Source organism: Petromyzon marinus, chromosome 59 (assembly GCF_048934315.1).
Source record: "Petromyzon marinus isolate PM22_M1 ecotype Great Lakes invasive population chromosome 59, UKy_Petmar_22M1.pri1.0, whole genome shotgun sequence".
NCBI classification, from domain to species: Eukaryota; Metazoa; Chordata; class Hyperoartia; order Petromyzontiformes; family Petromyzontidae; genus Petromyzon; species Petromyzon marinus.
Genome location: NC_133725.1, coordinates 2,506,197 through 2,533,021, shown reverse-complemented (window position 1 = coordinate 2,533,021; position 26,825 = coordinate 2,506,197). Strand labels below are relative to the sequence as shown.

Sequence of the window (26,825 nt, the reverse complement as noted above, 5' to 3'; positions counted from 1 at the left end):
GCAGTACAGCAAACCGGATTTTTTTCGTTGCACTGCCCTTTTTGCTCGTAAATAAAAAAAAATATATAAGTGAAACCTTCGGGATACAATGAAGGATTTTTGTTATCGTAACGACTACTTTGTCGCTGGTGCCTAGTGGATTTGCGTCGTATGATGTCTTGCGTATGGCCGATGTAGCCGCAGAGCTAACAATTTGCAATTTCACATTCAGGTGGGTCAAGCCAGCAGACAGCCGCGTCAGGAGTAGTGGAGTGTATAATATAATTATCGTTGTGATGTCTCTTTGTGCATTTCTATGGGTCTCTATTCTGGATATCTACGAGTCTCTGTGCGTCTCTGAGTCTGTGGATCTCTATGGGGTCTCCGAGTCTCTGCGTCTCTTAGTCTAGATCTTTGGCTATCTATGAGTCTCATCTCTCTATGGGGTCTCCGAGTCTCTTAGTCTAGATCTTTGGCTATCTACGAGTCTCATCTCTATGGAGTCTCAAAGTCTCTGCGTCTCTTAGTCTAGATCTTTGGCAGTCTATGAGTCTCATCTCTCTATGGGGTCTCCGAGTCTCTTAGTCTAGATCTTTGGCTATCTAGGAGTCTCATATCTCTACGGGGTCTCCCGAGTCTCTGTGCGTCTCTATTAGTCTGGATCTCTGGGTATCTTCGAGTCTCCGTGTGTACGACTGCTGATATAGATGCAGAGCCAACAATTTACAATGTCACATTCATGTGGGTCAAGCCAGACAACCACGTCAAGGAGCCAGCGGAGTCGTATCATCATCACTGCCGTGATGTCTCCTTATTTGTGGATCGGCGGGCACTGCGTCGTCACACGTTGTACTCCGCTCTCTGTTCTTGATTACCACAGTCGCCCACCACGAACTACTACTACCGGAGAGTTTTATTTATGTTCAGTTTGTCCATCGGGTATCATCCGCCGCAACTTCCGCTGCCATGGTTTGCACAGTGGATGATGTCGGCGTTCAGGTGGACTCTTGAGCATCCTCGTGAAATATGAAACCCCCGGGGGGAGCTTCTGCTTTGGGTTATTCTCGGACGGCGAGGGATGACCGGTTTATTGATGAAGGCTGCTGCTGCTGGTGATGATGATGATGATGAAGCACATCTTCATTTGAAACCCCACCGGGGCCACTAACGGACATCTACGAAAGTGAATAACTTAAGTGACATCCCATTCAGCAGTTCTACACTCTTTTTTATTTAATACAAACACCGCGCGGAGGTTCAAGTTGTGGCTGTGTAGTTCTGTCTGCTGCGTTATCGGGTCGTGCCGTTCAGCACGATGTCCGACGTTTCGCCACGCATGCTGGGGACATGCCGCAGCCACGCGCAAGCTACAGCACGCCCGGAGAATACGCAAACGCAACAAGCGCGCCCTCTACAACTTTTTTTATTTAACCAAAAAATCTTGTACAGGCAACGACGCTTACGATGGTGATGGTGGCGGCGATGGTGGCGGAAGTTGCCCACCTCCCCCCACTGCGGAGAATGAGTCCGCGAGCCGAACTCGACGAGTCGATGAACTCGTGGACTCATTCTGCGGGGTGGACAGGGGCGGTGTGAGCGGTGGAGAAACTCAGCCGTCCGCCCCCCCCTCCCATTGTTTCTATTGCCGTGACGGGAGATGGAATCCAACCGGCGACCTCGAGGTGGTCGTCTGTGGAAGTAAAAAAAAGCTTCATAGCTCATCGGATTCCTCCGAGATGGTGACTGTGTACCAATTTAGCTGTTGTCATCTTACGCAGCTCCATGTATGTATCTCTGCTACCTTGTACCTCGTCTGTTCACGAGTCCTTGTCCTCTGTTTACGTTGGTGTGTTCAACCTGGAAGATGAACACAAGATTTAGCAGTCTTTTGAAGTACGTGGTGAACCAGGTTAGTGTGTAACTGTGCTGTTGGCCGACTGGGTTGCATCGCATTAAGTTTCTAAGGTTTGCCGAGTTCGCGTCTCCCATCTTCTTGCTGTATTTGCCTCCGTGCAGTTTGCCGTTCTCATTGTGCTCTGTGTGTGATGTCTCTCTGTGTGTGATGTCTCTCTCTGTGTGTGATGTCTCTCTGTGTGTTATGTCTCTCTGTGTGTGTGATGTCTCTGTGTGTGTGTGATGTCCCTCTGTGTGTGGTGTCTCTCTGTGTGTGATGTCTCTCTCTGTGTGTGATGGCCCTCTGTGTGTGATGTCTCTGTGTGTGTGATGTCTCTCTGTGTGTGATGTCTCTCTGTGTGGTGTGATGTCCCTCTGTGTGTGATGTCTCTCTGTGTGTGTGGTGTCCCTCTGTGTGTGATGTCCCTCTGTGTGTGATGTCTCTCTCTGTGTGTGATGTCTCTCTCTGTGTGTGATGTCTCTCTCTGTCTGATGTCTCTCTGTGTGTGATGTCTCTCTGTGTGATGTCTCTCTGTGTGTGATGTCTCTCTGTGTGTGATGTCTCTCTGTGTGTGATGTCTCTCTGTGTGTGATGTCTCTCTGTGTGTGATGTCTCTCTGTGTGTGATGTCTCTCTGTGTGTGATATCCCTCTGTGTGTGATGTCCCTCTGTGTGTGATGTCCCTCTGTGTGTGGTGTCCCTCTGTGTGTGATGTCCCTCTGTGTGTAATGTCTCTCTGTGTGTGATGTCTCTCTGTGTGATGTCCCTCTCTGTGTGATGTCCCTCTCTGTGTGATGTCCCTCTCTGTGTGAGGTCCCTCTCTGTGTGATGTCCCTCTCTGTGTGATGTCCCTCTCTGTGCGATGTCCCTCTGTGTGCGATGTCTCTCTGTGTGTGCGATGTCTCTCTGTGTATGCGATGTCTCTCTGTGTGTGATGTCTCTCTGTGTGTGATGTGTCTCTGTGTGTGTGATGTCCCTCTGTGTGTGATGTGATGTCTCTCTGTGTGTGATGTGTCTCTGTGTGTGTGATGTCTCTCTGTGTGTGTGATGACTCTGTGTGTGATGACTCTGTGTGTGATGACTCTGTGTGTGATGACTCTGTGTGTGATGTCTCTGTGTGTGTGATGTCTCTGTGTGTGTGATGTCCCTCTGTGTGTGATGTCTCTCTCTGTGTGTGACGTCTCTCTGTGTGTGACGTCTCTCTGTGTGTGACGTCTCTCTGTGTGTGATGTCCCTCTGTGTGTGATGTCCCTCTGTGTGTGATGTCTCTCTGTGTGTGATGTCTCTCTGTGTGTGATGTCTCTCTGTGTGTGGTGTCCCTCTGTGTGTGTGGTGTCCCTCTATGTGTGATGTCTCTCTGTGTGTGATGTCTCTCTGTGTGTGATGTCTCTCTGTGTGTGATGTCTCTCTGTGTGTGATGTCTCTCTGTGTGTGATGTCCCTCTGTGTGTGATGTCCCTCTGTGTGTGATGTCCCTCTGTGTGTGATGTCCCTCTGTGTGTGATGTCCCTCTGTGTGTGATGTCTCTCTGTGTGTGATGTCCCTCTGTGTGTGGTGTCCCTCTGTGTGTGATGTCCCTCTGTGTGTGATGTCCCTCTGTGTGTGATGTCTCTCTGTGTGTGATGTCTCTCTGTGTGATGTCCCTCTCTGTGTGATGTCCCTCTCTGTGTGAGGTCCCTCTCTGTGTGATGTCCCTCTCTGTGCGATGTGCCTCTCTGTGCGATGTGCCTCTCTGTGCGATGTCCCTCTGTGTGCGATGTCTCTCTGTGTGTGCGATGTCTCTCTGTGTGTGCGATGTCTCTCTGTGTGTGATGTCTCTCTGTGTGTGATGTGTCTCTGTGTGTGTGATGTCCCTCTGTGTGTGATGTCTGTGTGTGATGTGATGTCTCTCTGTGTGTGATGTGTCTCTCTGTGTGTGATGTGTCTCTGTGTGTGATGTCTCTCTGTGTGTGATGTCTCTCTGTGTGTGATGACTCTGTGTGTGATGACTCTGTGTGTGATGACTCTGTGTGTGATGACTCTGTGTGTGATGACTCTGTGTGTGATGACTCTGTGTGTGATGTCTCTCTGTGTGTGATGTCTCTGTGTGTGTGATGTCCCTCTGTGTGTGATGTCTATCTCTGTGTGTGATGTCTCTCTGTGTGTGACGTCTCTCTGTGTGTGACGTCTCTGTGTGTGTGACGTCTCTGTGTGTGATGTCCCTCTGTGTGTGATGTCCCTCTGTGTGTGATGTCTCTCTGTGTGTGATGTCTCTCTGTGTGTGATGTCTCTCTGTGTGTGGTGTCCCTCTGTGTGTGTGGTGTCCCTCTATGTGTGATGTCTCTGTGTGTGTGATGTCTCTCTGTGTGTGATGTCCCTCTGTGTGTGATGTCCCTCTGTGTGTGATGTCTCTCTGTGTGTGATGTCTCTCTGTGTGTGATGTCTCTCTGTGTGTGATGTCTCTCTGTGTGTGATGTCTCTCTGCGTGTGTGTGATGTCTCTGTGTGTGTGTGATGTCTCTGTGTGTGTGTGATGTCTCTGTGTGTGTGATGTCCCTCTGTGTGTGATGTCTCTCTGTGTGTGATGTCCCTCTGTGTGTGATGTCCCTCTGTGTGTGATGTCTCTCTGTGTGTGTGATGTCTCTGTGTGTGATGTCTCTGTGTGTGTGATGACTCTCTGTGTGTGATGTCTCTCGGTGTGTGATGTCCCTCTGTGTGTGATGTCCCTCTGTGTGTGTGATGTCTCTCTGTGTGTGTGATGTCTCTCTGTGTGATGTCCTTCTGTGTGTGATGTCTCTCTGTGTGTGATGTCTCTCTCTCTGTGTGTGATGTCTCTGTGTGTGTGATGTCTCTGTGTGTGATGTCTCTGTGTGTGTGATGTCTCTCTGTGTGTGATGTCTCTCTGTGTGTGATGTCTCTCTGTGTGTGATGTCTCTCTGTGTGTGATGTCTCTCTCTGTGTGTGTGTGATGTCTCTCTCTGTGTGTGTGTGATGTCTCTCTCTGTGTGTGATGTCTGTGTGTGATGTCTCTCTGTGTGTGATGTCTCTGTGTGTGTGTGATGACTCTCTCTGTGTGATGTCTCTCTGTGTGTGTGATGTCTCTCTGTGTGTGATGTCTCTCTGTGTGTGATGTCTGTCTCTCTCTGTGTGTGTGATGTCTCTGTGTGTGATGTCTCTCTGTGTGTGATGTCCCTCTGTGTGTGATGTCTCTCTCTCTGTGTGATGTCTCTCTGTGTGTGATGTCTCTGTGTGTGTGATGTCTCTGTGTGTGTGATGTCCCTCTGTGTGTTCCCTCGCTCTGTGGTTTGCGATATTTTCACCTGAGGACGAGCGCTTGTGTTGCGTTTGAAACGTCGTGAGTTATTTTATTGTATTTCTACATACTTGACTTTACCGAAAAAACCAATGAGTATAGTAATTCCTGCAGTCACGAAAGCTTCGATCCTAGAACATATACATATTTGTCACACAAAACAAAATAATTCCCCATTTAAACTGTTGACAGACCCAAGTTGCAGTTAATGATTTGCAATATTTCGTTTCCTCCACGTATGTCCTTTATTGACGAGTCTTTGTCTTTTCACGTAACAGACACGCAACAACTAACGAAGGATCTATGCAGCGTATGGACTGTACGCCGAACTTCTAATATTGCCTTTCGTCGCCTAACGCGCTTATCGGAGGTGCAGGTGAGTCCACGTGCATGGACTCAACAGCGCACCTCCGATTAGCACGGTTGGCTACGTACGGAGAGAAATAAGTTCACCACACACGCACACACGCTACGTACGTCCAAGCATCTAAAAAAACTCCACGCTGAGCTGCTAAGACGTGAGCGGAGCGGGCGCATTCCGGCAGCTGATTAAAAACCCCGCTCAACCACAACTTGCCTGGCACAGGTGAACAATAAACCGGTCCCTTGATTGGCCTAGCGAGATGAAATCGACGTCTCACTCGAAACTCCTGGACGCAATCGATCACAATCATCGCCGTCGAACTAAATTGGCAAGCACGGTTTAATATAAGCTGCGTACCAATTGGCTCTTACGATCAAAATCGCCTTGTCACGTGCTGTGTGACGTGGATATCGTTAAGTGGTGTCACGGGAGGTTGATTGTAAGCGTGCGCGTGTCTGTATGTTGAGTGGTGGGGAGCGGTGGTGCAGCGGTTAGCGCTACGAACCCGGCGGTCCGAGTTCAATTCCCGCTCACGGCCAACACCACCAGCGACGATTATCTGAACCGGTCCTGGGCCTCCCCTAGGTTGACCTCACCTCAAATGAGTACCTGGTGCTGCGTGTAGTAAACAACGCCACCGGGGAGACAAAGGCGGCCGGGCGTGGTTGCTGGCCACCCACTCCCTCGTGTGCCACAGTGCTGGTAGCATTCATAGGTGCTGCTCGCTAACAGCACTTGCCCCAACATCCTTTTAGAAAGTTATACGGGGAATCTTTGTCGTTGTGTCTCGCTCACATGCCGACAAAAGTGACGATCACGAGAACCGGTACCGGGCCTCGCATAGGTCGACTCAGCCCCACATGAGCACCTGGTGCGATGTGTAAAACATTGCCACTGGGGAGACAAAGGCGGCCGGGCGTTCAGAAGCGACCCTGACCATCACAAATGACATCTCAACCAAAGTGGGCTCATCGTCATCATCGTCGTCATCATCATAGTCATAATCGTCATATTCATCGTCATCATCATCGTCGTGTGGAAATGTACAGCAGCCGCCAAATACTCTCAACGCGTGTTTCTAAACGTCGAGGGAAGCTGGAGAAAAATCCACGTGACCACGGGGAGATAGAGAGAGAGACACCGCAAACTCCAAATATACAGCAGATCGAAGCCACGACCTCCTGCACACCAGGCGAGGTAGTTAACATCTCCTAGCCACCGTGATGATGAGAGAGAGACACGCAAACTCCAAATATACAGCAGCAGGCGTCAGGGTTGGGATCGAACCCACGACCTCCTGTACACCAGGCGAGGTAGTCAACATCTCCTAGCCACCGTGATGATGATGAGAGAGAGACACCACAAACTCCAAATATACAGCAGCAGCAGGCGTCAGGGTTGGGATCGAACCCACGACCTCCTGCACACCAGGCGAGGTGGTTAACATCTCCTAGCCACCGTGATGATGATGAGAGAGAGAGAGACACCGCAAACTCCAAATACACAGCAGCAGGCGTCAGGGTTGGGATCGAACTCACGACTTCCTGTACACTAGGCGAGGTAGTTAACATCTCCTAGCCACCGTGGCGCGCCTTGCTGACAGCACTTGCCCCCAACATTCTGTCAAAAGGCTACACGGGGGAGCTTTGTCTTGCCCGTCTGAAACATTGCGGGTCTTGATATAAATTAATGAGTGGGTAGGGGGGGGGGCGCGCTAATTATTTAATTGGTTAATCAGGGGTCTGGGGGAGGGGCGGGTGGTTTGGGAACATTTATTTATTAATTTAAAATGCGTGGCTCGCTGGCCCATCCGCGTGTTGGGCCCGTCCACCGAAGGAGCCGACGTCTAGCCGACACGCGCGCACACAGCATCAAGTTGTACACGTGATCAACTATGTGTGTGTGTAGTACGCGCGTTGTTGATAACGCGCACTACACGAAAGGCGTTTGATTTCCAACAGAATATCAACTTTTCTCGGGTTTTTTTTGCAAAAACGTTTTTTTCAAAATCAAGATTGCAACCTTAAACATTTTACACGATTCTATTCGGAGCCAACCTCTTTCCCCCCCCCCGCCTCCAACGACGAGCAGAATGATGATCCCCGGTGCTCTACAGGCGCTGCTGCTGCTGCTGCTCTGCTTCGGAGTGCCGTCGGCAATGGGCAACGTGCAGCTGATTGGAGGGACCGTGAGGATCGATGTGGTTACATTACCAGCAGCACCACCGTTACATCAGCAGCAACGACATCAGGTGAGGGCGGCGACTCGGATCCGTGCTGCTGCGCCAGGCCCCACGATTTTTTTTGGGGGGTGGGGGGGGGCGGGTGTGGGGATTTGGAGACAAAGGCGGCCGGGCACGGTGGTGCCCCCCCCCTCACCCACCTCGTGTGCCGTGCCGGCCTTCATAGGTGCAGCTCGCTAACAGCACTTGCCCCAACAGTCTGTTACAGGCTACACGGGGATCTTTGTCTTTGTGTGCTAGCTAACAGCACTTGCCCCAACAGTCTGTTGCAGGCTACACGGGGATCTTTATCTGTGTGTGCTAGCTAACAGCACTTGCCCCAACAGTCTTACAGGCTACACGTGGGGTCTTTATCTGTGTGTACTAGCTAACAGCACTTACCCCAACAGTCTGTTACAGGCTACACGGGGGATCTTTGTCTTTGTGTGCTAGCTAACAGCACTTGCCCCAACAGTCTATTACAGGCTACACGTGGGATCTTTATCTGTGTGTGCTAGCTAACAGCACTTGCCCCAGCAGTCTGTTACAGGCTCCACGTAGGATCTTTATCTGTATCTAGCTAACAACACTTGCCCCAACAGTCTATTACAGACTACACGTGGGATCTTTATCTGTGTGTGCTAGCTAACAGCACTTGCCCCAACAGTCTGTTACAGGCTACACGGGATCTTTGTCTTTGTGTGCTAGCTAACAGCACTTGTCCCAACAGTCTGTTACAGGCTACACGTGGGATCTTTATCTGTGCGTGCTAGCTAACAGCACTTGCCCCAACAGTCTTACAGGCTACACCGGGGATCTTTATCTGTGTGCTAGCTAACAGCACTTGCCCCAACAGTCTTACAGGCTACACGTGGGATCTTTGTCTTTGTGTGCTAGCTAACAGCACTTGCCCCAACAGTCTGTTACAGGCTACACGTGAGATCTTTAGCTGTGTGTGCTAGCTAACAGCACTTGCCACAACAGTCTGTTACAGGCTACACGTGGGATCTTTATCTGTGTGTGCTAGCTAACAGCACTTGCCCCAACAGTCTGTTACAGGCTACACGGGATCTTTGTCTGTGTGCTAGCTAACAGCACTTGCCCCAACAGTCTATTACAGACTACACGGGATCTTTATCTGTGTGCTAGCTAACAGCACTTGCCCCAACAGTTTTACAGGCTACACGTGGGATCTTTATCTGTGTGTGCTAGCTAGCAGCACTTGCCCCAACAGTCTGTTACAGGCTACACGGGGGATCTTTATCTGTGTGCTGGCTAACAGCACTTGCCCCAACAGTCTTACAGGCTACACGTGGGATCTTTGTCTTTGTGTGCTAGCTAACAGCACTTGCCCCAACAGTCTTTATCTGTGTGTGCTAGCTAACAGCACTTGCCCCAACAGTCTGTTACAGGCTACACGTGAGATCTTTAGCCGTGTGTGCTAGCTAACAGCACTTGCCCCAACAGTCTGTTACAGGCTACACATGGGATCTTTATCTGTGTGTGCTAGCTAACAGCACTTGCCCCAACAGTCTGTTGCAGGCTACACGGGGATCTTTATCTGTGTGTGCTAGCTAACAGCACTTGCCCCAACAGTCTTACAGGCTACACGTGGGGTCTTTATCTGTGTGTACTAGCTAACAGCACTTACCCCAACAGTCTGTTACAGGCTACACGGGGGATCTTTGTCTTTGTGTGCTAGCTAACAGCACTTGCCCCAACAGTCTATTACAGGCTACACGTGGGATCTTTATCTGTGTGTGCTAGCTAACAGCACTTGCCCCAACAGTGTTACAGGCTACACGGGGGATCTTTGTCTTTGTGTGCTAGCTAACAGCACTTGCCCCAACAGTCTATCACAGGCTACACGGGAGATCTTTATCTGTGTGTGCTAGTTAACAGCACTTGCCCCAGCAGTCTGTTACAGGCTCCACGTAGGATCTTTATCTGTATCTAGCTAACAACACTTGCCCCAACAGTCTATTACAGACTACACGTGGGATCTTTATCTGTGTGTGCTAGCTAACAGCACTTGCCCCAACAGTCTGTTACAGGCTACACGGGATCTTTGTCTTTGTGTGCTAGCTAACAGCACTTGTCCTAACAGTTTGTTACAGGCTACACGTGGGATCTTTATCTGTGCGTGCTAGCTAACAGCACTTGCCCCAACAGTCTTACAGGCTACACCGGGGATCTTTATCTGTGTGCTAGCTAACAGCACTTGCCCCAACAGTCTTACAGGCTACACGTGGGATCTTTGTCTTTGTGTGCTAGCTAACAGCACTTGCCCCAACAGTCTGTTACAGGCTACACGTGAGATCTTTAGCTGTGTGTGCTAGCTAACAGCACTTGCCACAACAGTCTGTTACAGGCTACACGTGGGATCTTTATCTGTGTGTGCTAGCTAACAGCACTTGCCCCAACAGTCTGTTACAGGCTACACGGGATCTTTGTCTGTGTGCTAGCTAACAGCACTTGCCCCAACAGTCTATTACAGACTACACGGGATCTTTATCTGTGTGCTAGCTAACAGCACTTGCCCCAACAGTTTTACAGGCTACACGTGGGATCTTTATCTGTGTGTGCTAGCTAGCAGCACTTGCCCCAACAGTCTGTTACAGGCTACACGGGGGATCTTTATCTGTGTGCTGGCTAACAGCACTTGCCCCAACAGTCTTACAGGCTACACGTGGGATCTTTGTCTTTGTGTGCTAGCTAACAGCACTTGCCCCAACAGTCTTTATCTGTGTGTGCTAGCTAACAGCACTTGCCCCAACAGTCTGTTACAGGCTACACGTGAGATCTTTAGCCGTGTGTGCTAGCTAACAGCACTTGCCCCAACAGTCTGTTACAGGCTACACATGGGATCTTTATCTGTGTGTGCTAGCTAACAGCACTTGCCCCAACAGTCTGTTGCAGGCTACACGGGGATCTTTATCTGTGTGTGCTAGCTAACAGCACTTGCCCCAACAGTCTTACAGGCTACACGTGGGGTCTTTATCTGTGTGTACTAGCTAACAGCACTTACCCCAACAGTCTGTTACAGGCTACACGGGGGATCTTTGTCTTTGTGTGCTAGCTAACAGCACTTGCCCCAACAGTCTATTACAGGCTACACGTGTGGGATCTTTATCTGTGTGTGCTAGCTAACAGCACTTGCCCCAACAGTGTTACAGGCTACACGGGGGATCTTTGTCTTTGTGTGCTAGCTAACAGCACTTGCCCCAACAGTCTATCACAGGCTACACGGGAGATCTTTATCTGTGTGTGCTAGTTAACAGCACTTGCCCCAGCAGTCTGTTACAGGCTCCACGTAGGATCTTTATCTGTATCTAGCTAACAACACTTGCCCCAACAGTCTATTACAGACTACACGTGGGATCTTTATCTGTGTGTGCTAGCTAACAGCACTTGCCCCAACAGTCTGTTACAGGCTACACGGGATCTTTGTCTTTGTGTGCTAGCTAACAGCACTTGTCCCAACAGTTTGTTACAGGCTACACGTGGGATCTTTATCTGTGCGTGCTAGCTAACAGCACTTGCCCCAACAGTCTTACAGGCTACACCGGGGATCTTTATCTGTGTGCTAGCTAACAGCACTTGCCCCAACAGTCTTACAGGCTACACGTGGGATCTTTGTCTTTGTGTGCTAGCTAACAGCACTTGCCCCAACAGTCTGTTACAGGCTACACGTGAGATCTTTAGCTGTGTGTGCTAGATAACAGCACTTGCCACAACAGTCTGTTACAGGCTACACGTGGGATCTTTATCTGTGTGTGCTAGCTAACAGCACTTGCCCCAACAGTCTGTTACAGGCTACACGGGATCTTTGTCTGTGTGCTAGCTAACAGCACTTGCCCCAACAGTCTATTACAGACTACACGGGATCTTTATCTGTGTGCTAGCTAACAGCACTTGCCCCAACAGTTTTACAGGCTACACGTGGGATCTTTATCTGTGTGTGCTAGCTAGCAGCACTTGCGCCAACAGTCTGTTACAGGCTACACGTGAGATCTTTAGCCGTGTGTGCTAGCTAACAGCACTTGCCCCAACAGTCTTTATCTGTGTGTGCTAGCTAACAGCACTTGCCCCAACAGTCTGTTACAGGCTACACGTGAGATCTTTAGCCGTGTGTGCTAGCTAACAGCACTTGCCCCAACAGTCTGTTACAGGCTACACATGGGATCTCTATCTGTGTGTGCTAGCTAACAGCACTTGCCCCAACAGTCTGTTACAGGCTACACGGGGATCTTTGTCTTTGTGTGCTAGCTAACAGCACTTGCCCCAACAGTCTGTTGCAGGCTACATGGGGATCTTTATCTGTGTGTGCTAGCTAACAGCACTTGCCCCAACAGTCTTACAGGCTACACGTGGGGTCTTTATCTGTGTGTACTAGCTAACAGCACTTACCCCAACAGTCTGCTACAGGCTACACGTGGGATCTTTGTCTTTGTGTGCTAGCTAACAGCACTTGCCCCAACAGTCTGTTACAGGCTACACGTGAGATCTTTAGCTGTGTGTGCTAGCTAACAGCACTTGCCACAACAGTCTGTTACAGGCTACACGTGGGATCTTTATCTGTGTGTGCTAGCTAACAGCACTTGCCCCAACAGTCTGTTACAGGCTACACGGGATCTTTGTCTGTGTGCTAGCTAACAGCACTTGCCCCAACAGTCTATTACAGACTACACGGGATCTTTATCTGTGTGCTAGCTAACAGCACTTGCCCCAACAGTTTTACAGGCTACACGTGGGATCTTTATCTGTGTGTGCTAGCTAGCAGCACTTGCCCCAACAGTCTGTTACAGGCTACACGGGGGATCTTTATCTGTGTGCTGGCTAACAGCACTTGCCCCAACAGTCTTACAGGCTACACGTGGGATCTTTGTCTTTGTGTGCTAGCTAACAGCACTTGCCCCAACAGTCTTTATCTGTGTGTGCTAGCTAACAGCACTTGCCCCAACAGTCTGTTACAGGCTACACGTGAGATCTTTAGCCGTGTGTGCTAGCTAACAGCACTTGCCCCAACAGTCTGTTACAGGCTACACATGGGATCTTTATCTGTGTGTGCTAGCTAACAGCACTTGCCCCAACAGTCTGTTGCAGGCTACACGGGGATCTTTATCTGTGTGTGCTAGCTAACAGCACTTGCCCCAACAGTCTTACAGGCTACACGTGGGGTCTTTATCTGTGTGTACTAGCTAACAGCACTTACCCCAACAGTCTGTTACAGGCTACACGGGGGATCTTTGTCTTTGTGTGCTAGCTAACAGCACTTGCCCCAACAGTCTATTACAGGCTACACGTGGGATCTTTATCTGTGTGTGCTAGCTAACAGCACTTGCCCCAACAGTGTTACAGGCTACACGGGGGATCTTTGTCTTTGTGTGCTAGCTAACAGCACTTGCCCCAACAGTCTATCACAGGCTACACGGGAGATCTTTATCTGTGTGTGCTAGTTAACAGCACTTGCCCCAGCAGTCTGTTACAGGCTCCACGTAGGATCTTTATCTGTATCTAGCTAACAACACTTGCCCCAACAGTCTATTACAGACTACACGTGGGATCTTTATCTGTGTGTGCTAGCTAACAGCACTTGCCCCAACAGTCTGTTACAGGCTACACGGGATCTTTGTCTTTGTGTGCTAGCTAACAGCACTTGTCCCAACAGTTTGTTACAGGCTACACGTGGGATCTTTATCTGTGCGTGCTAGCTAACAGCACTTGCCCCAACAGTCTTACAGGCTACACGTGGGATCTTTGTCTTTGTGTGCTAGCTAACAGCACTTGCCCCAACAGTCTGTTACAGGCTACACGTGGGATCTTTATCTGTGTGTGCTAGCTAGCAGCACTTGCGCCAACAGTCTGTTACAGGCTACACGTGAGATCTTTAGCCGTGTGTGCTAGCTAACAGCACTTGCCCCAACAGTCTTTATCTGTGTGTGCTAGCTAACAGCACTTGCCCCAACAGTCTGTTACAGGCTACACATGGGATCTCTATCTGTGTGTGCTAGCTAACAGCACTTGCCCCAACAGTCTGTTACAGGCTACACGGGGATCTTTGTCTTTGTGTGCTAGCTAACAGCACTTGCCCCAACAGTCTGTTGCAGGCTACATGGGGATCTTTATCTGTGTGTGCTAGCTAACAGCACTTGCCCCAACAGTCTTACAGGCTACACGTGGGGTCTTTATCTGTATCTAGCTAACAACACTTGCCCCAACAGTCTATTACAGACTACACGTGGGATCTTTATCTGTGTGTGCTAGCTAACAGCACTTGCCCCAACAGTCTGTTACAGGCTACACGGGATCTTTGTCTTTGTGTGCTAGCTAACAGCACTTGTCCCAACAGTCTGTTACAGGCTACACGTGGGATCTTTATCTGTGCGTGCCAGCTAACAGCACTTGCCCCAACAGTCTTACAGGCTACACCGGGGATCTTTATCTGTGTGCTAGCTAACAGCACTTGCCCCAACAGTCTTACAGGCTACATGTGGGATCTTTGTCTTTGTGTGCTAGCTAACAGCACTTGCCCCAACAGTCTGTTACAGGCTACACGTGAGATCTTTAGCTGTGTGTGCTAGCTAACAGCACTTGCCACAACAGTCTGTTACAGGCTACACGTGGGATCTTTATCTGTGTGTGCTAGCTAACAGCACTTGCCCCAACAGTCTGTTACAGGCTACACGGGATCTTTGTCTGTGTGCTAGCTAACAGCACTTGCCCCAACAGTCTATTACAGACTACACGGGATCTTTATCTGTGTGCTAGCTAACAGCACTTGCCCCAACAGTCTTACAGGCTACACGTGGGGTCTTTATCTGTGTGTACTAGCTAACAGCACTTACCCCAACAGTCTGTTACAGGCTACACGGGGGATCTTTGTCTTTGTGTGCTAGCTAACAGCACTTGCCCCAACAGTCTGTTACAGGCTACACGTGAGATCTTTATCTGTGTGTGCTAGCTAACAGCACTTGCCCCAACAGTCTGTTACAGGCTACACGGGATCTTTGTCTGTGTGCTAGCTAACAGCACTTGCCCCAACAGTCTATTACAGACTACACGGGATCTTTATCTGTGTGCTAGCTAACAGCACTTGCCCCAACAGTTTTACAGGCTACACGTGGGATCTTTATCTGTGTGTGCTAGCTAACAGCACTTGCCCCAACAGTCTTTATCTGTGTGTGCTAGCTAACAGCACTTGCCCCAACAGTCTGTTACAGGCTACACGTGAGATCTTTAGCCGTGTGTGCTAGCTAACAGCACTTGCCCCAACAGTCTGTTACAGGCTACACGTGGGATCTTTATCTGTGTGTGCTAGCTAACAGTACTTGCCCCAGCAGTCTGTTACAGGCTACACGGGGGATCTTTGTGTGTGCTAGCTAGCAGCACTTGCCCCAACCCTCTGTTACAAGCTACACGGGGGATCTGTGTGTGCTAGCTAGCAGCATTTGCCCCAACAGTCTATTACAGACTACACGGGATCTTTATCTGTGTGTGCTAGCTACAGCACTTGCCCCAACAGTCTGTTACAGGCTACACGGGATCTTTATTTTTGTGTGCTAGCTAACAGCACTTGTCCCAACAGTCTGTTACAGGCTACACGTGGGATCTTTATCTGTGCGTGCTAGCTAACAGCACTTGCCCCAACAGTCTGTTACAGGCTACACGGGATCTTTATCTTTGTGTGCTAGCTAACAGCACTTGTCCCAACAGTCTGTTACAGGCTACACGTGGGATCTTTATCTGTGCGTGCTAGCTAACAGCACTTGCCCCAACAGTCTGTTACAGGCTACACGGGATCTTTATCTTTGTGTGCTAGCTAACAGCACTTGTCCCAACAGTCTATTACAGACTACACGGGATCTTTATCTGTGTGTGCTAGCTACAGCACTTGCCCCAACAGTCTGTTACAGGCTACACGGGATCTTTATTTTTGTGTGCTAGCTAACAGCACTTGTCCCAACAGTCTGTTACAGGCTACACGTGGGATCTTTATCTGTGCGTGCTAGCTAACAGCACTTGCCCCAACAGTCTGTTACAGGCTACACGGGATCTTTATCTTTGTGTGCTAGCTAACAGCACTTGTCCCAACAGTCTGTTACAGGCTACACGTGGGATCTTTATCTGTGCGTGCTAGCTAACAGCACTTGCCCCAACAGTCTTACAGGCTACACCGGGGATCTTTATCTGTGTGCTAGCTAACAGCACTTGCCCCAACAGTCTTACAGGCTACACGTGGGATCTTTGTCTTTGTGTGCTAGCTAACAGCACTTGCCCCAACAGTCTGTTACAGGCTACACGTGAGATCTTTATCTGTGTGTGCTAGCTAACAGCACTTGCCCCAACAGTCTGTTACAGGCTACACGGGATCTTTGTCTGTGTGCTAGCTAACAGCACTTGCCCCAACAGTCTATTACAGACTACACGGGATCTTTATCTGTGTGCTAGCTAACAGCACTTGCCCCAACAGTTTTACAGGCTACACGTGGGATCTTTATCTGTGTGTGCTAGCTAACAGCACTTGCCCCAACAGTCTTTATCTGTGTGTGCTAGCTAACAGCACTTGCCCCAACAGTCTATTACAGACTACACGGGATCTTTATCTGTGTGCTAGCTAACAGCACTTGCCCCAACAGTCTTTATCTGTGTGTGCTAGCTAACAGCACTTGCCCCAACAGTCTATTACAGACAACACGGGATCTTTATCTGTGTGCTAGCTAACAGCACTTGCCCCAACAGTTTTACAGGCTACACGTGAGATCTTTAGCCGTGTGTGCTAGCTAACAGCACTTGCCCCAACAGTCTGTTACAGGCTACACGTGGGATCTTTATCTGTGTGTGCTAGCTAACAGTACTTGCCCCAGCAGTCTGTTACAGGCTACACGGGGGATCTTTGTGTGTGCTAGCTAGCAGCACTTGCCCCAACCCTCTGTTACAAGCTACACGGGGGATCTGTGTGTGCTAGCTAGCAGCATTTGCCCCAACAGTCTATTACAGACTACACGGGATCTTTATCTGTGTGTGCTAGCTACAGCACTTGCCCCAACAGTCTGTTACAGGCCACACGTGGGATCTTTATCTGTGTGTGCTAACTCACAGCACTTGCCCCAACAGTCTATTACAGGCTACAAGTGGGATCTTTATCTTTGTGTACTAGCCATCAGCACTTGCCCCAACAGTCTGTTACAGGCTACACGTGGGATCTTTATCTGTGTGTGCTAACTCACAGCACTTGCCCCAACAGTTTGTTACCAGCTTCACGGGGGACCTTTGTTTGATTTGTTGCGGCAGCTTCAGTTCATTTCAGTTAATTTATTTTAGTATAGCCCTGTGAGCCATTCGGCTCTTGAATCGGGTGCAACCGCCACAAACGAAAACGTGAACAAGAAATAAAAACATAATATAATAAAATTCTCAGAGTTACGTGGAAGTTTTTAAAATCGAAATTGAACCGCCTCTACCGGGAGGGATTTCACATAACTTTGAGAATTTTATTATATTACCATTATTATTTCCCTTCTACGTGACTTTACCGAAAGAACCAATAATATGAATCCCTGCAGTCACGAAAGCTTTAAATCGACAAATGAATAAGAAACCTCTTCAAGTTGACTACGCCCAACAGAGCGAGCCGGCTCGTGGTCGGAATGTTTGTTTTTGCGACGTTTCAACTTCGAGGTCTTTCAACACGGAAGCCCACCGGCGTGGCTGTGTAAGCCACTCGCCACCGCCACGACCACCACCCCCGCCACTCGCCCGCTATAGGGGAGTGTGGAGTTGCCACCGGTGGCTCTTGCAGGGAGCTGTGCACGACGCGAGGTGACGAGCAGCCCGTGCCGCGGTGCTCGCCTGAGCGGGGACATCGCACCGCGTTTGTGACCCGTGGATTTTGTGCTCCGGTGTTTCTAGTTTTACGACGCCAAGGTGGTTTTTTTTTAAATTATTGGGACACCGTGGGGGTGTTTTAACAATAAAAATTGGCACGCCACGTGTTGTGCTTTAAAAAAATTGAAATTCCACGTGGTTTTGTTTCTTATTTGGACACCACGTGTTTTGTTTGTTCTTTCTTATTTTGCCCAGACTCTGATTGTGGACAAAGCGATTGGCGGTGATTTTGTATTTGTGTTGTGACCAGTCGGAAGCACGACCTGCCCGAGCCGACTGTCGCTCCAGATAATTTATTTAACATTGATTCACCTTCGTAATGTTTTTTTTCATTTCTCCATACGGCTAAGGGCTCACTTTGTTGTTGCACCGATTTCTATTGGCCCATGTCGCCGTGGGTTATTTAGTTTTGTCATTTTTGGTGACCCTGGCCTCGCCCACCCGCTCTCTCGTGTGCCAACAAGACTCATCCTGGTCATCTTGTGCACTTGATTGCTCCCCCCTCTCCCCCCAAAGCTGCGCGTGGTATCCACGCTGGTGCTGGATGGCGCCGCTCCGTGCGCCCTCTTGGCCTCCTCCCCGTGGCTCTGCTGGCTCGGCTGCACCGCATCCTGGAACCAGTCGTACCACTGCGCCATCGAGGGGGGCGGAGGGAGCCACCACGCGACCGGGGGCGGCTGGCACCTGGCCCGGGCCACCTTCGAGGTGGACGTGGCCACGAGCGGCTGGGCCGCTCTGTGGTGAGGCGCCGCTCGGGACCCTGGTGGGGAAGGGGGTTCACCACCCCGGCGCGCGTGTGTGTGTACGTGTGTACGTGTGTACCGGGGGAGCGGTAGTGTAGCGGGTTGGCGCTACGCTGCGCTACGAAACCCCGAGTTGGATTCGCGGACAACGCCGGTGATGATTTATCTGAACCGGTCGTAGACCTCCCCTAGGTCGACTCGGCCTCAAATGAGTAGCCGGGTGCGGTGTGTAAACCTCACCACTGGGGAGACAAAGGCTGCCGGGCGTGGTGTTGGCCACCCACCCCCTGGTGTGCCGTTCTGGCCTTCATAGGTGCTTGCCTAACAGCACTTGCCCCTACAGTCTGTTGAGGCTGTACGGGGGGGGGGGGGGGATCTTTGTCTTTGTGCGCATGTTGAACTTCTTTCGCACGTGACCACCCCCCCCCCACCCCCCCCCCTCTTTGTCGACCGATTTTAGGAACCTTGGATGCTGCTGGGCGGAGGATGTGCTAATGCTGCAGGCCAACGGGACGCTGTCGTACGCGACGGCTGGCGACGCCGTGAGCTGGATGAACGCGGCCTTCGTGAGCCTGGACGTGCGCGGGGACACGGGAAGGCCCAACGCCTCTCCCCGCGCCGCCGTCATCCCGCTCGTTCGGTCAGTCTCCGTCTTTACGGGAAAAAAAAAATCGTCATCATCCACCTCGTCGTCGGCGTCGCCGCACCTCATCCGCGCATCTAAGCCAACGTGTTTTATTTTAAATATTACCGGGGCAAGGCGCACCCACGGAGGTGCGCCTTGCCCTTGTTGGGAAGAGTCCTGGCCCACGCTTAATGATAGCTCGACAATGGTGGCTTGTCACCAGCGCGTGGAAATGTATCGCGATGGTGATGCGCCGTCGATTCTAAAACGTGGGCAGGGGAATGTCCGGGGGACCCCCGAGAGAAAAATCGACGCGACCACAGAGAGGGACGCAGCAGGCGTCGGGGCCAGGATCGATCCCACGACCTCCTGTATATCGGGCGAGGTAGTTAACAACTCCCTACCACTCCTCCTCTCTTCCCCGCAGCTCTCTCCACTCCAGATTTTCTCACCTCTACCGCTCTCTCACCCCTCCACCCTCTCTGTCTGTCGCCTCTCCCCACCGTGCAGGCTGAACAACCGCTGCAACGCGACGCTGCGCGTGCGGGTCGTGGACCCCGACAGGGACCGCGTGCGCTGCGCCTTCGGGGACCCCTTTGGTGTCCCCCACGGAGGAGTCCCCCATGGGGTCCCCCACGGGGTCACGGAGGGGTCCATCGAGAATGCCGTCATGGACTCTGTACGCACGACTCCGCTTCTCCGCTGGCGTTTTTATATTTTTTACCCCTTTTATTTTTTTGGGGGTCTTGTGAAGAATGTTATTTGCTCTTTGTTTACCTTTTTTTGGGGCCTTTTTTTTAGACATTTTTCTTTGGCCCTGTACACGGAAACCCCGGGGGCAAATTTTTGTATTTCGAAGTCGCGATGCGTCTTTGGTGTCGCGAGCTCGTGTGCACGTTCAACTTTTTCGGCACCGTACGTCGCTTGAGCATGCTCATCGGAGGTGGCGCACAAAAAAATCCCGTTCCAAAGGAATGAGTTTGTCACTCCCTTTAATGACGAGTTTTTAAAAGTGCATCGAAGCTCCCCCCCCCCCCCCAGTGGCTTTGCTAACATCGGGTGGGAGAAGCGTTCCAGACGGCCGCAGAAGCGCGCCTGAAAGCTCCGGAGCGGTGCGGCGATCGCCGTTTTCGTTTGATGCTTGCGCCAAAAGCCGCCGCCGCTGCTGCTGTTGCTGCTGCGAGGATGACCGGCGCTCACGTGGTGCTGGTGGTGGTGGTTTTGTGTCGGTGCCTTTTTGCTGCCTGCTGTGACGCGAGGATCTGGGTGGCGTGGTGCGGGTGGGGGGGGAAACGTGACCGTCGACGAAAAGACACGGCACGAAAACCGAAAAAGACACGCGGGGAGAGACACGCGGGGAGAGACACGCGGGGAGAGACACGCGGGGAGAGACACGCGGGGAGAGACACGCGGGGAGAGACACGCGGGGAGAGACACGCGGGGAGAGACACGCGGGGAGAGACACGCGGGGAGAGACACGCGGGGAGAGACACGCGGGGAGAGACACGCGGGGAGAGACACGCGGGGAGAGACACGCGGGGAGAGACACGCGGGGAGAGACACGCGGGGAGAGACACGCGGGGAGAGACACGCGGGGAGAGACACGCGGGGAGAGACACGCGGGGAGAGACACGCGGGGAGAGACACGCGGGGAGAGACACGCGGGGAGAGACACGCGGGGAGAGACACGCGGGGAGAGACACGCGGGGAGAGACACGCGGGGAGAGACACGCGGGGAGAGACACGCGGGGAGAGACACGCGGGGAGAGACACGCGGGGAGAGACACGCGGGGAGAGACACGCGGGGAGAGACACGCGGGGAGAGACACGCGGGGAGAGACACGCGGGGAGAGACACGCGGGGAGAGACACGCGGGGAGAGACACGCGGGGAGAGACACGCGGGGAGAGACACGCGGGGAGAGACACTCGGGGAGAGACACTCGGGGAGAGACACTCGGGGAGAGACACTCGGGGAGAGACACTCGGGGAGAGACACTCGGGGAGAGACACTCGGGGAGAGACACTCGGGGAGAGACACTCGGGGAGAGACACTCGGGGAGAGACACGCGGGGAGAGACACGCGGGGAGAGACACGCGTGCAGCGTGGCTCGCGCGGGAACTTCCGCCGAGTGGGACCGGAGGGGTAGGGGCGGGGGGGAGAGATCTTTGTCCGGCGTTTTGCCTCTCGGCACGTGCTCGCTCCCCAAGTCCGTCTCCCCCCCGCGCTGCCGTCAGGACGCGTGCGAGATCCGGGTCGGCCGCCCGGTGCTGTACCCCACGGGGCGGTTCGCCGTCGTGATGACCGTCTCGGACTTCTCGTCGCCGGGGGGAGCCCCTTTGTCGCTGGTGCCGCTGCAGTTCCTGCTGGAATGTGAGGGCCCACTCGGGCTGGGACGCTGGGGGGGGGGGACGCTGGGGGGGGGGGGCCTGGGACGCTGGGGGGGGGGCTGTATTTAGGATCAATCTGGTTTCAGGGTTTAGTGGGTTTGGGATTCCGGGTTGAAAGCCAGGACTCAATTTCAGGTGCCTCCCCACCCCATATTTAGGTGGGTTTTTTTTTTCAGAAGCGACTTGGTCACATGACAGCTCAACGAAGTGGCTTATCGTCACGTGGATATTCATAGCAGCAGCCAAATACTCTAAACGTGGAGGGGATAAAGCCGAAGGGCCCGGGAGAGAAATCCACGAGCCCCACAGGGAGGACACCCAAACCCACGACCTCCTGTATACCAGGCGAGGTGGCTGACATCTCGTTACGAACCCGACCACCCGACTTTCGATTCCCGCTCGGGGTCGACGCCACTGACGCTTAATCTGAACCGGTCCTGGGCCTCGCCCTAGGTGGACTCAGCCTCAAATGAGTACCGGGCGTGGTGCCGGCCATCCCCCCACCCCCCTCGTGTGCCGTGCCGGCCTTCACAGGTGCTGCCCGCTTAACGGCGCTTGCCCCCCTACGGCCTGTTACAGGCTGCACGTGGCTGTCGTCGTCCTTGGTCATTAAACCTTTAGCCTGGGCCACACTGGGCGCCGACCGCGAGGCGCAAGTAGACTGCCGCGCACAACGCCTACAGCAACAACCTCCTGCGCAGGGTGCCATTCCCGGTCCCCTTGTTGCGTTCCCAGTCGTGGAGTCGCCCCTGCCCTGCTCGTCGCAGCCGACGTTCGTCCCGGACTCCCCGCCCCACGGCGCCGAGCTCTCCGCCACCATCGCCCGCGCGTTCACGATGTCCGTCCATCTCTCGGTGTCGGCGGGGTCACCCAGACGCAGGTGAGGCTGACCCCCCCCCATCCCCCCCCCCCGCCGCCCCCTCCCTTAATTCACCGGGGGTCGTAAGGTCAAGGTCGCGCCCTACGATCGGCGAGAATAATTGTTGAACTCGAAGCGAAATTTGCTTTTTCTACTGCTGCGCTTGGACCGTTTTAGAAGGGCACCACCGCCACCGCCAGTTGCAGCTGCCCCTGTGCGGGAGAAGGCGACTGCAGCTCGCACTGCAACAAGCGGGCAGCAGTCTCCTAGGTGGGGGGGGGGGGATGATGTTTTGCGATATGAAACTTTTATATAAACTCTTTATTTTGATAATTGGTTTTTTACCCTTTTATCTGGCAACAAAACTGACACCTTTTTACAAGGAGTCATGTTTACATTGACCACAATACCAGCGGTCGGAACGCAAACAAAAAACAACAACTCTGATAATGTATGTGGCACTGTCCTTGAAATTGATTAGTCCACACCCGAGACAGCTTTCTTTAGAGTCTCGTCTCACATGGTGTTGTACCAGAAGACGCCAAAAGGCGCACAACTCAAAGACAATGCACCATCAGAGTATGAGAGCTCGGGGTAAGCATTTACACCATTGGAAACCTCATTTGCCAGTAACAAAATGGGTATTGTGGTCAATGTAAACATGACTCCTTGTAAAAAAGGTGCCAGTTTTGTTGCCAGATAAAAGGGTAAAAAACCAATTATCATATTTTGTTACTGGCAAATGAGGTTTCCAATGGTCTCTTTATTTTATTTATCTTGATTTGAAGCTTTTGTGACTGCAGGAATTCCCATACTCTTTGGTTCTTTCAAGTAAAGTCACGTGGGTCGAAAAAATAATCTATCCCGACGTTTCGATCGCCACACAAGCAATCGTCCTCAGGTGGGATAGAGAAACGGGCTGCCGAAACAAGTCCTCGTGTCTATATAGAGCCGAGAGGGGGGGGAGTCAGATTGGGCCTCGTCGCCTTTCTTCAGAAAGGCGACGAGGCCCAATCTGACCTGGCCGCAAGTGATGGCCCAAATGAGAAAGTGGCTCATCACGTGGACATTTATTTGCAGTGTCCAGATACTCTAAACGCGCGACGTCGACTCTCTAAATGCGGCTGGGGGAAAAAATTCACGCGACCGTGCGGAAGAGGGGCGACGTGGCAGGCTGCAACAATACCGGCGTCGGGATGGGGATCGAACCCACGACATCTCCTGGCCACCGTGGCGCCCGTCTGTAATCCCAGGGCGGAGTAAATTTGCGGTGCGACGCTTCACAAACGTGGCACGTTTGCCACCGGGAGCCCCCCCGCCGCCCCCCCCCCCGCCCCGCCCCTTTCGAACGACCGTCGCAGTACATCTGCGACGCGGAACGGCGCGCGTAGAAATTTTGTGCCGACCGCCGCGATAATCGCCGGGGTGGCCTGCGGGGTTCGAACCGCTGCACCAAGAGGTGGGCGAATGCTCGAGCGCCGGGGGCCGCATCGCCGTCGCGACGGCGACGGCGATGAAAGCGTTGACGACGACAACGGCGGTGAATGCTGACGGCTGCGGACGGCGACGAGGGTAATGACGACGAGGGTAATGACGACGAGGGTAATGACGACGAGGGTAATGACGACGAGGGTAATGACGACGAGGGTAATGACGACGAGGGTAATGACGACGAGGGTAATGACGACGAGGGTAATGACGACGAGGGTAATGACGACGAGGGTAATGACGACGAGGGTAATGACGACGAGGGTAATGACGACGAGGGTAATGACGACGAGGGTAATGACGACGAGGGTAATGACGACGAGGGTAATGACGACGAGGGTAATGACGACGAGGGTAATGACGACGAGGGTAATGACGACGAGGGTGGCCATGTTCCAGCGTGCACGTGGCCCTGCTCGCCGCGCTCACGCTGGACGGCGTGCGGACGTCCGCCCCCGCGAGCGACCCCTCGCGCCCGGGGGTCTTCCTCGCCACCGTCACGTGGACCCCGCGACCCCGTGACCTGGGATCCAACTGGCTGTGCCTCTACGCCGAGGACTCCGAGGGGTGAGAGCGGCGGTCCTCCAGATCGTTGCCCTGAGCCCCCCCTCCCCACTCACCCCCCTCCCCACTCACCCCCATGCGATGCGCCATCGGCTTCACGGGGCTCGAAAGTGGCGATGTTAACTACCTCGCCTGGTGTACAGGAGGTCATGGGTTCAATCCCGACCCTGACGCTTGCTGTATATTTGGAGTTTGCGTGTCTCTCTCTCTCATCATCACGGTGGCTATGAGATGTTAACTACCTCGCCTGTTGTACAGTAGGTCATGGGTTCAATCCGGATAATGACACCTGCTTCTGTATATGTGGAGTTTGCGTGTGTCTCATCATCATCACGGTAGCTAGGAGATGTTAACTACCTCGCCTGGTGTACAGGAGGTCGTGGGTTCGATCCCGACCCTGACGCTTGTTGTATATTTGGAGTTTGCGTGTGTCTCTCTCTCATCATCACGGTGGCTAGGAGATGTTAACTACCTCGCCTGGTGTACAGGAGGTCGTGGGTTCAATCCCGATAATGACACCTGCTGCTTCTGTATATTTGGAGTTTGCGTGTCTCTCTCTCTCTCCGTGGTCACGTGGATTTTTCCCCGGGTCCTCTGGTTTTTCTCTCCACATTTTATAATCAACATCACGCATTTTTTAAGGTATTTTTGCGACTGATGTACGTTTCCATGCGGCGGTGGTGGTGGTGGTGATGATGATGACGATGAGCCCACTGAGTTGAGCTATCATTCGTTGCCAAGTCTCTTCTGAACACGAGCTACATAGCACAGTGGGGGCCCTTGATCTGGTAACATTTAAAAAGTGTTTTTTAGTTAAGACCTGCGCCGACCCAGGCCGCCTCTGCGTTTGACGTTGTTGTTGTTGGTGTTGTTGTTGTGTTGTTGGTGGTGGTGGGCAGGCGACAGTCCGAGGTGCGCTGCGTTGACGTGGTCGTGAAGGCGGCAGGTGAGAGAGCTCCGCTCCACGTGCCCATCGAGGCTACAATCTATCGACCCAGAGCTATAAACGCTCTGATGCGTGAGGCCATTGCCCTTGTGCTGTTCGCCTTGCGGAGTCGTTCTCTGGTCTGACACTGGTGGTGAGGCTGGGCCATGAAGAGAAGGCCGCCGTCTCTGGCGTAGGCCAAATCAGTCTCAAAGACGATGCATCACGTACATTAGTATCGGAGCCATGTTTGTGTCTGCATGTTCACCACAATTACCGCTGTGTGTGTGTGTGGTGAATGCAGAAACTCGATTCCTTACAAAACGTTTATATTTGGTGTTTGAACATCTTAACACCCCCCCACCCCCCCCCCCCCCGTTGTATTGCACAAAGGGTAAAAACCTATTCTTATTTTTTCATATCAATCTCTCTTTTTCCCCACTGCCACACGCGAGCCGTGCCAGCCTGTGTGTGTGCGTGTTCTATGCAAGTCTACTGGGCCTCCAAATGAGTTACCCGGTTTGCGGTGCGCGGCCGAAACATCGCCACCGGGTGCGACGCGGGCGGGCGGAGGGGTGGCGCTGGCCACCCAAGCCCCCTCGTGTGCCACCGTGGCGACCTTTCGTGACGGGCTGTTCCAGGCTACACGGGGGGTGGCGGGTGGTGATCTTCGTCTCTCTGGCGTGCTCAGGTGACCTGGACGTGGTGTGCGCCGGGGAGCGGATGTCGGTGACGATGCGCCGCGAGGCCCTGCAGGGCTACGGCGCTGTGGACCTGGCGCTGGCCCAGTCGGGCCCGGGCTGCGCCCTCCACGAAGAGGGCCGCTTCGTCACCTTCGACATCGGCCTCCTGTCCTGCGGCACGGCCTTCGAGGTCCGAGCGGCGATGTTTGTTTGCGCTGGAGGAATCCGATGAGCTGCGGCGAAGCTCTCTTCGCAGGCGGTCCCGAGTTTTGCCGCGGGCGGTGGTGGCGCCGTGCGATTTTTTTTTTTTTTCTTCCTTCCGCAATCGATTTTTTTTTTAGTTTTTTGTTCTTCACGGATTTGGAAGATCCTTCGCGTCGAGCCGCGTAATGATCCGGCACGATTTGTGTCGTCAAGTCGGCGGCCCTCCACCGCCCGACCCACTGCCAAATAAATTGAGGCGTGGGAGGGGGGGGGGGCCGTGCTGGGCCTGGGGTGCTGTGAGAAGAGAGGCAGTGGCTTGGGGGGGGGGGGGGGAGCGTCCAGCAGTGGATGGACCATGGCTGAAGGTGATTGATCGTCGCACGCGTAACTCTAATGGAGGAGAGGGGACGAGAGTGTGTGTGTGTGTGTGCTTGCTGTGACAGCACTTGCTCCTACAGTCTGTTAAGGCTACACGGGGGATCTTTGATTGTAGTGGTTAGCGCTACGCTGCGCTTCTAATCCGGTGGCCCGAATTGGATTCCCGCTCGCAGCCAACACCGTTGACGATTATCTGAACCGGTCATAGACCTCCCCTAGGTCGACTCGGCCTCAAATGAGTACCTGGTGCGGCGTGTAGTAAACATCGCTACTCGGGAGACAAAGGCGGCCGGGCGTGGTGCTGGCCACCCACCCCGTCGTGTACCGTTCCG

The 26,825-nt window shown here is 52.8% G+C and overlaps 1 protein-coding gene and 1 long non-coding RNA gene across 4 annotated transcripts in view; one reads left to right on the top strand and one right to left on the bottom strand.

Moving 5' to 3' along the window:
• Positions 1 to 1,255: 1,255 nt before the first annotated feature.
• Positions 1,256 to 5,947, bottom strand: LOC142905825 (uncharacterized). Its single transcript, XR_012929818.1, has 3 exons — positions 5,170 to 5,947; positions 1,788 to 1,836; positions 1,256 to 1,669 (listed from the first exon to the last, which is right to left on the bottom strand). It is a non-coding gene; the product is annotated as an uncharacterized LOC142905825 (long non-coding RNA).
• A 1,371-nt stretch (positions 5,948 to 7,318) lies between these two features.
• The window catches only part of LOC116955294 (uncharacterized), a 30,812-nt gene continuing 11,305 nt past the window's right edge, over positions 7,319 to 26,825 (top strand). Inside the window, exons 1-10 of one of the 3 annotated variants that reach the window (XM_032976281.2) lie at positions 7,322 to 7,426; positions 7,643 to 7,777; positions 18,152 to 18,375; positions 18,839 to 19,018; positions 19,514 to 19,682; positions 21,240 to 21,375; positions 22,128 to 22,272; positions 24,139 to 24,306; positions 25,203 to 25,249; positions 25,920 to 26,101. In XM_032976281.2, the coding sequence (XP_032832172.2) occupies positions 7,421 to 7,426; positions 7,643 to 7,777; positions 18,152 to 18,375; positions 18,839 to 19,018; positions 19,514 to 19,682; positions 21,240 to 21,375; positions 22,128 to 22,272; positions 24,139 to 24,306; positions 25,203 to 25,249; positions 25,920 to 26,101 (1,392 nt within the window). In that variant the 5' untranslated portion in view covers positions 7,322 to 7,420. Of the gene's footprint in view, positions 7,778 to 18,151; positions 18,376 to 18,838; positions 19,019 to 19,513; positions 19,683 to 21,239; positions 21,376 to 22,127; positions 22,273 to 24,138; positions 24,307 to 25,202; positions 25,250 to 25,919; positions 26,102 to 26,825 lie in introns of all 3 variants that reach the window. The other 2 variants (XM_032976278.2, XM_032976280.2) reach the window with 2 other exon arrangements.